The 17,486-nt window shown below is 35.4% G+C and overlaps 1 protein-coding gene across 1 annotated transcript in view; it reads left to right on the top strand.

Annotated features, from left to right (window-relative positions):
* LOC306844756 (cadherin-22-like) overlaps positions 1-17,486 on the top strand; it is a 101,039-nt gene that overhangs the window by 49,564 nt on the left and 33,989 nt on the right. Inside the window, exons 8-9 of the mRNA XM_079377135.1 lie at positions 623-759; positions 9,376-9,497. Coding sequence (XP_079233261.1) covers positions 623-759; positions 9,376-9,497 — 259 coding nt within the window. The remainder of the gene's footprint in view (positions 1-622; positions 760-9,375; positions 9,498-17,486) is intronic.

The raw sequence follows: 17,486 nt of genomic DNA, 5'->3' as shown, positions 1-17,486 counted from the left end.
GAGTTTTGTCGTCTCATCTCTCTGTCAGTGGTGTTTGTATTCCACACGGGATAAAAATATATTTTGATTCATCAAAGCACTTTATGAAATATTAATAATTTGTTTGGAGAGGACAATTGAAGTACTGACTCTAGTTTGTCCTCACAATTCGTGACTAGAAGTTAACACAATTACATTATGATGATCATAAAGATATGTGTGATGCTAATGTCCAAAAGCATCAGTTTTCAAATCTCCAAACTTTTTAATATTGTTTTGAAGTCGTAACATGATATTATTCAAGTAATTGTGCGAAAATTACGCTTTATTAATCAAAACTCTGTAAATTTGTGTGAAAAGGAGTAAAAGGTGTCAGAGTTTTACTGCCTCTAGTGTTTGTTTCTTTTGGAAACTGCAGTAATATGTAGTTATTGGTACGTATTTCGTGTCTTGCTAAAAAGTGCACCCAGGTACGTAAATGCCATGAGACCAGGTTGTCATTTTCATGTCCTTTTTAGTGCTTTACGTCCCACTCCACGTTTTTATGGAAAAGGGTATTAAACAGAAAAATAACAGTTTCGAGTGGATGACATAAATCTAATTTTTCAGTCTCTTTAAACCCTTATTTGTGCTTTATTCCCAGGTTCTCTATAGACCGGAGCACAGACCAGGAGCAGATATTTAACATCGATCCTGTAACAGGCGCCATCACTCTGGGAAAGATCCTGGACCGGGAAACTGCCGGCTGGCACAACATCACGGTTACCGTGGTGGAAGCAGGTACAAAACCCTGTTTACTGTACTCCATCTATCGCAAATGAGTTTCAGTCAAGTGGCCCAAATTCTGTGCACCCAAATTAGAGACTTAATTCCCTTAAAGTCAAAACAGAGGGATGGTTTTCAGTTTAATATGGGGTTTGCTGAAGTATTATGCGTGTTAATGCTGAGATAATGAACTATAGTGTTTATATAGAACATGACATAACAAATAACCTCAGTGATTTACGTTGTTTTTGCATTACAGATTGACGCAGAAATCAGTTTAACCCTTGTGCTGTGTTGAAATTCCTTTAGCTAATGTGGTGTCAATTTGGTAAATATTGCTTGTAAATCTGCCATTATGTGCTATATTGTCTTTGATTCAATCTTTTTATCAACTTGCTTTCTTTCAATTAGTGCAGGTTTTGTATTTCTTGATTATAAGCCTTGTTGATCTGAGCTCATGCATCGCAGTTTTTGAGTGAAAAATATCATTATTTGTGGAAAACCTTTTTGCAATATTTACTCCAAAACCAATGAGACCTACCATCAAGAAATGTAATACCTGTGCTAATTGAAAGAAAACAAGTTGATAAAAAAAGACTAATATTTGGTAATGATAAAGTATAAAATGAAATTTCTTTGCTTTTTTGCTGGCCAGTCATTTCTGAATTGAAACTCCACAAGTATAACAGACAAATCCCCAAAAAGTACAGAAATTATCCCTTTTTTGAGGGAGGTTGTTATACCCTGTGTGAGCAAAATTAGTATGTTTTAGTCCAGTGCTATTAACTAGCATTTCTGGGGAAAAGAAAATCCTCTCCAACATGAGGGTTAAGAAACTGTGCAGTGCTTTACAAGTATATATTGACGCCTAAAAATGTCACCATTGCATTCGATAACAAAAGCTAAGCACGTGTCATCAATTGTCATTTCATTTCTGAACATTAAAGGAGTCATGACTTCCATCATAACTTACACAGTGGAAACACACAATGTAAATAATTAAGAGACTTGTTGAGCAGTGTAAACTGTTACTGATGCAAAATTCTGCAGAAATCAAACACATGTTAAGGAGAAATTGTGAAGTCAAGTTTGTCCCAATTTCAAATCCAGGTTTTCGGAAAATTAGAAAAGAATAATTCATATTTAAAACTTGGGAGTTAGTTTTGAATTCTGAAACTTGCAGCAAACCTCTCAAATGTGTCAAGAATTTTTTTTCTCCATTTTGTGACCCCTTTAACCCTCACACTTTAACATTCAGATCCTTAAAGTGAGTCTTAAACTATTTGTTTTTCTCAAGACGTATGATCGCTCTTTCTAAGAGTTGCATCACATCTTGGGTTTTAGTCAAAATTTGTCGAATTAAAGTTGAGAGGAAGCACTTCAATCTCAATCTCAGACACGAATACCAGGGTTTTGCTGCAAGATAAAGTCCTTTTTTGCAGAAAAAGAAGTAGCAGCTTTAGCAAAGTCAACGGCTTAATCAGAATTCCCAGTGAATTTCAGCCTGTGCTCGTTCACTGCAGAATACATGGGATCTGGAGTCGCTGGGCAATGAGGCGTCGAGTGGCCAGTTTGGAAACGTTTTTCATAATTCCCTCGTACATTCGTATTTTAAAATTTCACACTCCACTCAAGAGCGTAATGAGTGTTCATCGAAGAGTTACGTCTGCAGATCGATGTGCGGCGAGCGTTTCACGAGCCATTGCTAGAGATATTAGTAAATATGATATTTCAGACAAAATCTGAGAAATCTGATCATGCACAGAAGCGCAGTTCAGTATGCCTCAGTTGGCTGGGAATAAATACAATTTCAATCTTTTCAAGGCTGTGGGTTTAGTCCTACTAAAGCAGGCGTGGCAAACGTCGACCGATCGCACCGCGCTCCGGGGCTAGAAGTCGACTTGAGGAGATGAAATTTTCTTTGCTGTCCAGAAGGAGTTATCAGGGCGGCTGCTTTGCGAAGTCTTGGCACGATGCTTCCAGACTGGAGTTTTACTGTCAGAAAGTCTGGCAGGCCGTCGGCTCGCCACAGAATCCTATCTGCTGAAGAAGAGTGACATATAATTTCTTTGCGTTTGATAGGCTCTATGATATCAAACTGCAGACAGGCTCTCTCTCTCGCGCGCTTCGTCTTTTTCAGGTGATAGAGGAAAAACCATCATGTCTTGCCCTTAGGGTAAAGAGATACTATGAACACAGTTGTGTCTTTATCTCGACAGAAAGGACATTTGGTGTGGAGAGTGAAAAATAACTGCACTGCACTGCACTGCTCTCTCTGGATTTTAAGCTGTTTCAAGGCTCCTGCTCTAAAATTTGCCCTTTCCAGCCATTAGAAATACAGAAGGGTTTATATGTAACCAAAAATGGCATTTCTGTAATCACGGCCAACCTCCTTGCTTTCATTTTTAATGATAATGCTAAAGTACAGCAAGCACGACCGGAGGAGCTCCAGTGGCTTTCACTGCTGCTGAGTTCATCTTCTCAAGTGACTTTTGCATTGGACGTCAAATGGCAGCATTTTGATTTATAATTTGTTCTTGATTTGTATGCGTTAATGCAGTAATTGACCTCTAAAATAGCAGAAAGTTTGATTTGATGAGCAGTCTTTGACGTCAAGGACAAAATAAAAAATATATATTTTTAAAATATTTTCTCACCCTATTGGCACCTTGCATTAAGAATGTAGCTTTACTCGTAAACGTAAATTTAGTTCGATTTATGGCTAAGACAAGAAAGAGAAAAAAAATCCAACAGGGAAGAAAATGACAACTTGTGCCAACTTTTAATCAAAAATAGAAATGTTGAACTTAATTCAAGATATATTGTATGAAAACACATATATCCCATGCAGTTTTGCTTCTCAAATAGTTGTTTATTTATTTTTTTAAGGATTTTATATATTTTTAATGCAAAACCTTAATTAAGGGTTATTATGGTAAATCGTCAGGCATGATTTTTCTTGTTTACTTGTTATTTGTAAACAAATTTATTGAATCAAATATTTATTTATTGTATTAATAATAATGAAACTACAAGAGATATACGTTTTAATACTGTTTCTCTCACTTCATAATTTTAGAGTTAGATCAAATGAACTTAATTTAAGTTGTAATCTCTGAAAACAGTCTCTGTTCTCATCTCTTTCAAGCTGTTATATCTTTTTAATGGAAAAAATAAGAAAACCTTTTTTTTAATTATGGTAGTTCATCAGACTTGTTTTACTTTTTAATTGCAAATATATTACTAAAAAGTATTGAATTAACTATTTATATATAGCAATAATAATACTTTAAAAAATATAATTATTATACTGTTTTTCCAACTTTATAATATTATATTTAGAAAAATGAACTTGATTCAAGACACATTCTCTACAGTCTTAATATATCATACAATTTTGCTTCTCAGATAGATTTTTATTTTAAGGATGTTTTTGTTTTTAATGCAAAACTTAATTTTTTGCAATAAATTAAATGATTTAATTTAATTATTATTATTATCATCATCATTATTATTTTTATTTTATTTTATTTTATATTTCTATTTTAATTATTATGCTGTTTTTCTAATTTTATAATATTACGGTTAGGAAAATAATTCAAGATATATTCTCCAAAAATATGCCTTAATATCTCTTGCAAGTTTGCTTCTCAAATAATTGATTTTATTAAGAATGATTTTAAGAAAATGTTATCAATTATGTTATAAATTTAAGAAAATATTGGTGTTTTTAGAGTTATTAAAGTTCATCAGACATGATTTACTTGTAATTATATTACTAACAACAAATGCATTAATTAATTCATTCATTCATCCATCCGTCAATTCATTCATTCATTCATTCATTCATTCATTCATTCATTCATTCATTCATTCATCCATCCGTTAATTCATTCATTCATTTGTTCATTCATTCATTCATTCATTCATTCATTCATCCATCCGTTAATTCATTCATTCATTTGTTCATTCATTCATTCATTCATTCATTCATTCATTCATTCATCCATCCGTTAATTCATTCATTCATTTGTTCATTCATTCATTCATGCATGCATTCATGCATTTATTGTATTTAGATAATTTTGTTTTTTAATTACTCTCAGATTTTTAACATGACATGTTGCTGTTCCATTTTCCAAACACAGTGCATTCAGTTTTAATGCATACAGCTCTTATAAGGAGAGAAAGTGTACTAGTCAGGGTTGTTTTATTCTTGAGGAGACAGATGAAGTTCAGCAACATGATTCACACATTTCATCTGCAGCGATGACCCGAGTTCACAGACGTTTATTACATGTGACATCGCCTGTTCGAGAGGCCGTGACGCAGTGAAAATAAAGCAGCAGTGCTTTTACCATCAAAGTTAAATTTAGCCCTTTATGCACTATTTTAAATGAGTCACGCTCATCCAGACTAGAAATTCACTTATTGCTTTCATGCCAAATTGTTGCTCTTGGACGTCTCTGATGTCTTCAGGCGTGGGTTGAGGACAGAGATATTGTTTTGTCAATTTGCGCAACATTTGAAGCTCATTAGGCATGGTTAGTGCAACCGGGAGAGCCGATAAAACAAGATGAGTTTAGTTTAATATTTAGGCCATAGGTCTGCAGTCTGTGTCAGTTCTGCTAATTCAGTGCCAACTATCACGCAGAGAAGGTTTCGTCTGCTGCGCGTAACTCCCGCTGGAGCTCATATGAGTCAGAAATGCACCAAAGGCAATCTGAACTTTCTTTTCTTTATTTTCTTCTGTTTTATGAGACAAACATGACTGGATGTGAATCATGCAAGACTATTTAGACTTTTTAAAATGTTTACTCACAATATGTTTACAAAGTACCATTCTGAACACTATAATTTCAAAATATTATATTAAACTGCTTATTATGAAAGACTGAAAGGATGCATTTAGTTTCATATTTGATCTTTTGGACACATATGCAAAAACCTCCGCGTTTCCAAAATAAATGTAAAATGCCAGTGACTTGTAAGGACATATTATTATTTCTTTATTATGTTTACTTACAAAATAAATGAATAAAAAGTTAAATTATTTATTTTATTTTACTTTTTATTTAAATCAGCACAATATAGTTAATATTACCACAATCAATATTTTTGCATTTTGCATTATGATGCATAGTTTTCATTCAGTGTAATATGTTATCTATTATATTTAGACATATGCTGTGACCTCCATGTTAATTAATACAGTGGTACATTGAGACAGCAATTAATCAGCAACATTTTTTTGTCATATTGTGCATCTTCATCTGCTATAAAGAATCTATTATTGTGTTGTCATTTGTGATTTGCCGTTACTAACAATCAGTGTTTATTGCCGTGTCATCTACATGTTTGAGACAAGGATCGTTGAGATAGCAGTGCATAATCACCCTCCTGTTCTTTTGGATTTCACGTACTGCCAAACCCCATAAGACTACATTTCTGTGTAGGTGGCGTGCCGAGCTCCGCGACATGCTTTCAAACAGGATTGAGGAGCATCTTTTCTAATATAGTGCCTGACTGGTAATATGTCATAAAGATATGTGGCCGTCCAACATCTGCTGGGCCACTAACAGAAGCCCTGCAGCCTGTAATCTGCTCAAATCCCTTCTCTTCATATCGCAGACGCATATCGCTAGTTAAATATAGCTCTGATGTCTGCTCTATATAAGAAAGCAGCCAGACACTCACCGCGCCGTCAATATAATCCAAACGAGGTGCGTAGACCAAAAAACAATTCCCAAAAAGTTTCTCTATATAAGCACAGAGAAAGTATTACTTGATCAGAGCTTTGTGTTCTTATTATGTGTTTGGTTTATTTGGGTGATTGTCATGAAAACTTGTCCAATATTCAACAAAATCAGCACAGTATTGGGCAATATGGTAAATAATGATGTGATGAATACTTTGCCATTTAACTTGTTTGTTTGTTTGCTTAATTTTTATTTTTTTTCATATGATATAGCTTTTTCCCTTTCAGTATTCAGTTTCAGCTTTTAAGATTTGTTTTAAAATACTTCATTTTTTTATTTTATTTAAATCAGAACAATATCAGGCAGTATATAAATGTGACCACGATTAATACTTTGCAATATTTATTTATTTATTTATCTTTTTTAAATTTTAGAGCATTGATTTTTTAAATATTTTCTCTATTCAAAATTCATTATGAATTTATAGTTTCAGTTTTAAAATAATTTATTTTATATTTGATTTTTTTTCAGCACTGCAGTCATTAAGCCACAATAAATATTTAGCAATTTTATTATTATTTTTTATTTTATTTTATATATTTTTGTTCATTTCTTTGTTTATTTATGTTAGATATTATATATAATATTAAAATAAACCCTAATTCTTTCTTTAAATGTTGGGGTGAAATTGGTTTTCCAAAAATGTATTTGGTTTACAGATATGTTTGTGTTTTATAATAAATAAGGCAAACAATACAATGAAACTGCATATTTAAATTAGGCAACGCTAATTTCCATTGCGTGGACTGCTGTACATCCTCGTAAATAAACACAAGCATAACAGCAACACGGTGTTAATTAGGAAAAGGTAATTATGTCTCATTACAATTAGAATGGTGGGCCACTCGGTGGCCTATGTGTTGCTGAGAAGCATCTCTTATGAAAATTAAAACATTTCTAATGAAATAATGAAGCACAGAAATGAGCTCAGGATCAGTCGCCTCCAACACAGAGAGCTTTTTTTAATTACTAGATAATTTTACTTATATGAACTTAAATGGAACTAATTATGTACACATTTTCTAATAATATTTCTATTTTATTGTAGCTTAATAAGGCCATGATCAAAATGATATTTCATCCCAATATTGAATCCATTTTTTTGTTTTTATGTCATTGTGTCAGCCCCAAACGGTGAGCTCTTAGCACTAAATGTTTCTGTGTATAGTCTTGTTTGTCTTCGTTAAGAATATGAGTTGCTAATTGTTCATTTCCTCAAACTGTAGCAGAAGAATTGTCTTCCTGATGAATTCACTGCTGAGAGAGTGGTTAGAAGTGCCTTCAGACACATACTGTGTTTATATATTATTTGAGGGCGTATTAATTAGGGAGGTTTGAAGCCCCAAATCCAAAGCGTCCTCATCTGCAGGCTGTGTTGTGCTGGTCAGTGTCATACACTCATGATGAAGCTGAGATGCAAAATACAGCTGCGGTGTTTCAGTGGAATCTAACGAGACAAAATCACAGTGTTTGGGTTTGCTCTTTCCTGCCGCTCACAGATGTGGCCAGAGTAAACTCTGCCGTCGTCATGACAACCGGTGCATGTGTTAAGAGCATTCTTTGTTTCAGATGTAACATTCTGTGTGCGATACATTGTTTCCTGTGATTGGGATTGTAATGTGATATATTCTGGCCTGTATGTCAGTCTGCAATATATCATATCAGTAAACAAGTGTCCTCTGCAAAAACTTCTAGTGAAAACCTGACAGTGAGGAAGAGCACAATTTCCAATAACAGTACAAAACCATACTGTTCTTGAGTATTATATGTTTCTTGTTTTAATAGATATTCTTATTGAAAGAAAAAAAAAACTGCATAAGTTATTAGTTTTATTGTCTATCTATCTATCTATCTATCTATCTATCTATCTATCTATCTATCTATCTATCTATCTATCTATCTATCTATCTATCTATCTATCTATCTATCTATCTATCTATCTATCTATCTATCTATCTGTCTGTCTGTCTATCTGTCTGTCTGTCTGTCTGTCTGTCTGTCTGTCTGTCTGTCTGTCTGTCTCTCTGTCTGTCTGTCTGTCTGTATTGTTTGTTTGTTTATTTTATTTATTTTGTCCATTTGTTTTTCCCTGCATTAGATTATAATTATAGCAGAATTCTAAAACAAGACAAATAAACGTGTTACAAATATTATTTTTCAGTGTTTACTTATTTATTTTGTTTGTTTGCTTTTTCGTCCTACATTAGGTAACATGTAGTATATTTATGAAGTTTATTTTTCTTTCTTTCTTTCTTTCTTTCTTTCTTTCTGTTTCTGTCCACTGTTAAAACAAACTTGTTAGGAACATATTTTTTTCACTGTGTTTATGTTGGTGCTGTTGTTTTCTTTTTTCTTTTCATTTTTTCTTGCATTAGATATCATTTATAATAGTATCATTATAAAAAAAATAACTTCTCTATTCTTTCTTTTATTTTTGACTTAGATATTACAAAACAAGACTCAACACTTGTTAGGAATAGTAATTTTCAGTGTTTTTTTATTTATTTGTTGTTTTTGTCTTCCTATAGTATTATCCTATACAATACAATATTGTTATAAAATATAATTTTCTTTCTTTTGACTTTATTACAAAACTAAGTGACTTTCACTGGTAAACAAGAAAGAAACTTGTTATGAATAGTATGTTTCAGTGTTTTATAATGAGTGTATTTACGGTAAGTTTATGCATTTTTTCAGATGCTGTATGTATGGTGTAGTGAATTCAGATTATAAGCGTGTGCTTCCTCCAGTCACTCCAGTTGACCCACACAAACTAGTGTGATATTTTTAATTTTAAAAACGTTTAGTGCTGCAAATAACTTCCAGTCCAGTTGCGATGGCTCTGATGATGGTTCCATCTGCCTCTCCTCAGATAACCAGTCCATGGCGTCTCAGACGGCGGTGAGCATCCGCATCCTGGACGTGAACGACAACCCTCCCGAACTGGCCACTCCTTACGAGGCGTCGATCTGCGAGGACGCCAAACCTGGCCAGGTGAGATAAAGCTCTCATCAATCAGTCTAATCAGAAATCACGCCTCGACATGATCGCATCTGCGTCTGAAACCAGATCCGTTGTTCCGCACACAAATCATCATTACTGCTGATTTGATAGGATATCTGCGGTCAGGAGACACTGACTTAGTCGTGTTGATAAAGCTGTCAGCCGCGATACGGACCTGCGAGGGAAACGTTGTCATTTCCATGAAAAGCATATGTAATCTGACATCAGCCAGTTCCTCTCAGACAGCTGCGCTCGCCGCTAATATATATCAATCGCGGCACACATCAGGTGTGCAGCGTGATGAAATGGTCAGATTCTAATTGCATTGTGGGACTGCAACACTCAGCATGGCCTCTCTGATTCGCTTTGACGGCAGTTTACAACGCCTAACGAGATTTGTTTTTCCCAAGCTCAATATCTCGTCTGATCCCACTGGGCTAATGTAGTTTGGCTCAACTCACTGGTCTCTCCTTCCCGTTTGGCCGTGTGAAGCGACCGGTCTGAGAGGTACAGCGCCGTGACCTCGCATGACCTCTGAACCCAGACCGAAGCGCTGGAGTCCGGCAGAACAATCAGTGTGTGTCAGATTTAGTACCGAGCCAATCGCTTTCACGTTTTTGTCAGAATAGTTTCATTATTGCTTTGCTCCTGCTTTGGACCTTTTTCAATTGGAAAGAATGATCCGTCTGACATTTTGTCCCAAAGGCAATTTATAAACTCTAGTCGCGAAAAAACGGCAGCAGTGAAGCAAACTCACCTGCAGCGCTTTTGTAGCGACTTGTTGCAGAGCTTTTATTTACTCGTGGAATGGAAGAATACATGTTCCAAAAATGAGACTTCTGTCATCTTTTATTTACCCTCATGCTGTTTCAGACCCACCTGACCAACGGTCTTCTGTGAAGCACAAAAAGTGCATTTTTGATGAGATAAAAAATTACAAGTTCTGCTCCAAACCTGGTGAGCTGCCTAGCAAACTGGCACGGTGCACAAATCTCTCCATGAAAAGCTCGCCAATATTTGGAAAATTAAAATAAAATAATTGTATTAATAAATGCATAGTAATAAATGCATTTATTAATTTTTTTTTACTTATTTTTTTTTGTTAATAATAATTATATTTATTAAATTTATTTTATATTTATGAACTTGTTCATTTTAAATGTTAGCTAATGTTATATATTATTCAGAATTAACATTCAATTTAACTTGTACATGTTGTTGATTTTAAATGTTAACATAAATATATATAATAAAAAAATGACAATAGTTGGTAAAATAAATAAATAGACAGACAATATTTGTATTTTTATAGTAATACTAATAATAGTAATAATACTAATAATTATTATTATTCAATATTTTCTTTTATTTATTAACTTCTTGTTGATTTTAAATGTTAACAGATGTTAATATATAATATACAATTTTGACCGTATTTGGTAATATAACATCAATAATAATAATAATAATAATAAGAAGAAGAAGAATTCATTATTTCATGTTGTTTATTAACAACTTGTTGAATTTGAATGTTAACAAATATTAACATATACTATAAAATGAAACGAAAGATTAATTAATTTTTAATGAACTATCTGGTCCTACTGAAAGCTAAAAGGTATTGTGCGTTTCTAGGGCATTAGGTGCGTTTGAGATAGTTTGAAATGTTTTGAAATAGAGCTACACTGGCTTTTATGAAGTACAGTACACTAAATGTTCATCTGAAGAAAGCATCAAGTAGGTTTTTTACTTCAGACTGCCATTGACCATGAAAATCTATAGAATGGCGCTCCAATAATTTCGGATAATCCAAACATTTGACATTGAGCAGGTACTTTATTTGACTGTGCCATGTCCTTTTATTCAAGATATAATGAGATGCAGCCATTAACATGTGCTTTTCAATGGTGGTAGTCACAATGTGAGATAATTGACATATGCATGATTGCGATTACATAAAACAATTGAAACATGTAAATTAATTAAAGGGGAAAAGGGGCTGTATTTGTTTGAAATTAGAAAAATTAAAAAAGAAAAAAAAAATTCTCAAAGATTTTTTTTAAATAATTACATTTTTGTCATGACAATGATGCTTTATCACCCCGATTCTTCTCTCTCTGACTGGAATTATTGGAATTTATTTTTAAGTAGTTTTTTTTTTTTTGTCCTCAAAGCTCTGTTTATTTGTTGATCCGCCGAACGTTTTCCTGCCCTCTTTTAGAGTGGCCGTGAAACATAAAGAACAACAAAAGGTTTGTTTGCTTTGAGATGTCATGGAAAATTGTATGCACTTCTCCTTTCTGTGTGTCTTTGCGCACTTCTTCTCCAGGGCTTCGCTCCACAATAGAGGCGCTGAATGAGGACTGTTATTGCTGGATTAAGGATTCTCAGAGATTTTTTTGTTGTACAGAACTGGTAACCATTGTACTACATTTTTGGCTGTGTGTTAGAAGGGCTTTTGTCATCTTCCGTTTTCATCCTTGGAAATAGAAAAGAATGAATGTTGCTTTCTTTTGTAAGTTATTTAACCATTAAATAGCTAAGTTTAGTTTGGAAGACTAAAAAAGATTTTATTCCCATGTGTGGTGTTAGTTTTCTCTTTTTGCTGAATTTTTGAAGCACTATTTTATATGTTGTTCTCTGATTGTTTTAAGCATTGGAACTCAATTTGAATTCATTTAGTTACATTTTATGTAAAAAAAATTTAAAATAAAATCTTAAGCAAATGAAATTATGCTTCATACAAGCATACAGTAAATATGATGCACATGTGAAATACAGTTGTTCTAGTAATTTCATAATTGTGAATAATTAAAGTCACCTGTGAATCATTAAATTAACTACCAGTGTTTTTCTGGATAAAACCCCAGGGATAGAGAATCATTTAATCATGTGAATATTAATGACAGCTGTGAAAATTAAGACTAAAGACCCTTTCAAAGATGTGCAGATAAAACTACACAGTGTCTTAAGTGTTTAAGGATGTCATATCATACCTTAAAAGAAAAATTAAAATAAAAAATAACATTTTTAGGAAAAGAAAAATAAATTTTTAGTCTTTTTACAACCCGGATTCCGGAAATGTTGGGACGTTTTTTAATTTTGAATAAAATTTTATAAAAGTTTCAAATCACATGAGCCAGTTGTATTCACAATAGAACGTAGATAACATAACAAATGTTTAAACTGAGAAATTTTACAATTTTATGCACAAAATGAGCTCATTTCCACTTTGATGCCTGCCACAGGTCTCAAAATAGTTGGGATGGGGGCATTTTAACCATGGTGTAGCATCTCCTCATCTTTTCAAAACAGTTTGAAGACGTCCGGGCATCGAGGTTATGCGTTTCTGGAGTTTTGGTTTTGGAATTTGGTCCCATTCTTGCCTGATATAGGTTTCCAGAAGAGTTCGTGGTCGTCTTTGGCATATTTTTCATTTAATGATGCGCCAAATGTTCTCTACAGGTGAAAGATCTGGACTGCAGGCAGGCCAGTTTAGCACCCGGTCTCTTCTACTATGAAGCTATGCTGTTGTAATAGCTTTTTTGCATTGTCCTGCTGAAATACACAAGGCCTTCTCTGAAATAGGCGTTGTCTGGAGGGGAGCATATGTTTCTCTAAACCTTTATATACCTTTCAGCATTCATAGTGCCTTCCAAAACATGCAAGCTGCCCATACCATATCCCCTTATGCATCCCCATACCATCAGAGATGCTGGCCTTTGAACTGAATGCTGATAACACACTGAAAGGTCTCCCTCCTCTTTAGCCCGGAGGACACGGCATCCCTGATTTCCAACAAGAATGTCAAATTTAGACTCGTCTGACCATAGAACACTTTTCCACTTTGAAACAGTCCATTTTAAATGAGCCTTGGCCCACAGGACACAGCGGCGCTTCTGGACCATGTTCACATATGGCTTTCTTTTTGCATGATAGAGCTTTAGTTGGCATCTGCAGATGGCACGGTGGATTGAGTTTACCGACAGTGGTTTCTGGAAGTATTTCTGGGCCCATTTAGTAATGTCAATGACAGAATCATGCCGATGAGTGATGCAGTGTCATCTGAGGACCCGAAGACCACGGGCATCCAACAAAGGTCTTCGGCCTTGTCCGTTACGCACAGAGATTTCTCCAGTTTCTCTGAATCTTTTGATGATGTTTTGCACTGTAGATGATGAGATTTGCAAAGCCTTTGCAATTTGACGTTGAGGAATGTTGTTTTTAAAGTATTTCCCAATCTTTTTACGCACTCTTTCACAGATTGGAGAGCCTCTGTCCATCTTTACTTCTGAGAGACTCTGGCTCTCTAAGACATCCCTTTTATAGCTAATCATGTTACAGACCTGATGTCAATTAACTTAATTAGTTGCTAGATGTTCTCCCAACTGAATCTTTTCAAAATGTCTTGCTTTTTCAGCCCTTTGTTGCCCCTGTGCCAGCGTTTTGAGACCTGAAATTTGAAATCAAATTTGAAATGAGCTCATTTAGTGGATAAAAGTGTAACATTTCTCAGTTTAAACATTTATGTTCTCTATGTTCTATTGTAAATAAAATATTGGCTCATGAGATTTGAAAGTCTTTTAGTTTTCATTTTATTCAAATTTAAAAAATAACATTTCTGGAATTCGGGTTGTAACACCATTTATTTTATTTTATATTGTTTTATTTTTTATTTTATATATATATACATACATACATACAGTATCTCACAAAAGTGAGTACACCCCTTACATTTCAGCAAAAAAATTAGTATATCTTCTCAAGGGACAATACTACACAAATGAAACTCTGATATATTTTAGAGTAGTCAATATGCAGCTTGTATAGAAGTACAAATTTACTGTCCTCTAAATATAACTCAACATATAGCCATAATTGTCCAAATAACTGGCAACAAAAATGAGTACACCCTAAGTGAACATGTCAAAACTGTGTCCAAAATTTCAGTATTTTGTAGGGGCACCATTGTTATCTAGCACTGCCTTAATCCTCCTGGGCATGCAATTCACCAGAGCTGCACGGGTTGTTGCTGGCATCCTCTTCCACTCCTCCATAATGACATCACGGAGCTGTTGGATGTTAGACACATGGTGCTTCTCCACCTTCTGCTTGAGGATGCCCCACAGGTGTTCAATAGGGTTCAGGTCTGGAGACATACTTGGCCACTCCATCACCTTCAGCTTCATCAGCAAGGCAGTTGTCATCTTAGCGGTGTGTTTGGGGTTATTATTATGTTGGAAAACTGCCGTTCGCCAAAGTTTCTGAAGGGAGGGCATCATCTTCTGCTTCAGAATGTCACAGTACATGTTAGAATCCATGTTTCCCTCAATGAACCGCAGCTACCCAGTACCAGCAGCACTCATGCAGCCCCAGACCATGATGCTAACCATCACCATGCTTGACTGTAGGCAAGACACAATTTTCTTGGTACTCCTCACCAGGGAGACACCATCTGATCCAAACAAGTTTACCTTAGACTCATTAGACCACAGGACATGGTTCCAGTAATTCATGCTCTTGGCCAGGTTGTCTTCAGCAAACTGTTTGCAGGCTTTTTTGTGAGCCAGCTTCAGAGGAGGCTTCCTTCTAGGATGACTGCCATGAAAACCGACTTGTTACAGTGTGCAGCGTATGGTCTGAGCACTGACAAGCTGACCTTCCAATTCTGCAACCTCTAAAGCAATGCTGGCAGCACTCATGCGTCTGTTTTTTGAAGCCAGCTTCTGCACCTGATGCACAGCACAAGGACTCAACTTCTTTGACTGACCCTTGCGAGGCCTGTTCCGAGTGAAACCCATCTTGAAAAACCTTTGTATGCCACTAGCCACTATACTGTAACTCAGGGTGTTTCAAGGTGTTGCCGAACTTCTTATAGCCTAGGCCATCTTTGTGGAGAGCAACAATTTTAATTCTCAAATGCTCAGAGAGATGAGGTGCCATGTTGAACATCCAGAGGTTAGTATGAGAGAATTGTACTCAAAGCACCAAATTTTAACTGCTCTAAAACAAGATTCACAAATTTGTATAGTCCTGACAAGCAGACAAAAACATGAACATGATGAACAGGACATGTGGCTTTGCATGGTTAAACGACGTATAGCTGTTTTACTCACTTTTGTTGCCAGCTTTTTTGACAATAATGGCTGTATGTTGAGTTATTTTCATAGGACAGTAAATCTGTACTGCTATACAAGTTGCACATTGACTACTCTAAAATATATCCAAGTTTCATTTCTATAGAATTGTCCCTTGAAAAGATATATTAAAATGATTGCCGAAATGTGAGAGGTGTCCTCACTTTTGTGTATGTATATGTGTGTGTGTGTGTGTGTGTGTGTGTTAGAAAGGCTGGATGATTTTAAATTTCATGTTGACATTAGCCTACTCAAAATTGTTCATGGAAAGCACTAGAACTAAAAGGAAACTTTTGTGAGAAGCCACAGAATCACAAGCAGTGACTTTTTAAGGGTTACCAAGTAGAATAAAGTAAAAGTCTACCAGTCTACCTGAAAGAAGGGAGACACAAAAGAGCATGTTTTTTTTTTTTGTTAGATGAGCCAGAGTTGGAGGTTTTTTTGTGGAAACTCAAAGCAATATGGGTGGTGTTCATACCTTAACAATCACCATGCATCCTGTGATGTAGCGTCACGCTGTGGAGCTGCTTTTCATCCGGCCGACTCACTGGACAGAACAAAGACAGAGCGCAACACAATACCAGTATATACTGAAGAAGATGCCGTTTGAGTCCATAAGAGCTCAGAAGACGTTTCATCTTTCAGCAGGACTATTTCAAACCAAAGGGCCATAATACCTGCTGTTTCTGAAGCGCATTTAAGGTGAAAAATCCCAAGCGTGTCTGTCCCCCAAATACACAGGTAAAGTGCAATCCGGTAACGGATATTTGTAATAAATTTCTCTCATTAAATGAAGGACTCTTTGGAAGCCCGCTGCTGCAGCTTCAGCGATGTAATAGTGTTACGATAACCTGTAGCATGTTTACGTGATTTGTAGTCCGCTACCCCAGGGTCCCCCAATGCGTTGTGTCGACTAAATTGGCTTAGGTGAGCAAGAGACGCCTGCGGAGGCCAGGAGACGCTGCGGCTTGTGCGTTAAAACTTTACGCACGCTCTGGCTCCATGATTAATCACTCTGGTGATTGGGCTGGAAATTAGGCCCGTGGAGGAACACGCAATTACACTCATTTATCTCTTACCTAAGATTGGCGCTTTGTAGGAGACGCACAAAGCTCGGCCTCCACATAAACACTGGATCGGGTGAGACAGTTTTATGTGCATACTTTTTGGTTGCACGAGAGGGAACCTGTTTATGTTCTTTAACCCTCTGGGGTCTGAGGTGATTTTGGGGCCCTTGAGATGTTTTGACATGCCCTGATGTTTGTGCTTATTTCAGTTACATACTATTGACCAACATGTTTTTTTTTGTATTCAGCACAAACTGTGTTACAATAATATGTGTCCAAGATGGATGTACATGTTTGCATTTTTTAGAAAAAAAAAATATTATGCGTGGTTAGTAAGTTTTGGGGAAAAAAATGTAGCTGAAATAAGGCCATAAAACCCACACTAAATAGTCCTGAATAAGACTTTTGTGTAGTCAGTCTTGTAGGCTAGAATATTTACTTCACAGTTATGCGAAAAACATTCTGCTTAATCATTCACAGAACAAAATATATTAATTTAAATTTTTAAAGACATGTTTTGTGATTGAAAGCCAATATGCGAGGGAGTGGTAATGGCTTTGAATATTAAGTGATTCTCACCTGAGAGACAAAGGGCCCTCCCCTAAAGGCTGCTAATGGCCCATCAGTGTGACTGTGACTGAGACAGGTAAGAGAGAGAGTGTGAGGAGACTGAAAAAAATGTTTTTTTTTAATTATTTGTATTTTATTTACAACAGTATAATCACAACATACATAATGAAGGTCAAAGACACATTATTGTGCACACTGATCTAACC

This window comes from Barbus barbus, assembly GCF_936440315.1.
Source record: "Barbus barbus genome assembly, chromosome: 25".
NCBI classification, from domain to species: domain Eukaryota; kingdom Metazoa; phylum Chordata; class Actinopteri; order Cypriniformes; family Cyprinidae; genus Barbus; species Barbus barbus.
The sequence above is the reverse complement of the archived record's forward strand: the minus strand, read 5'-3'. Positions and strand labels throughout refer to the sequence as shown.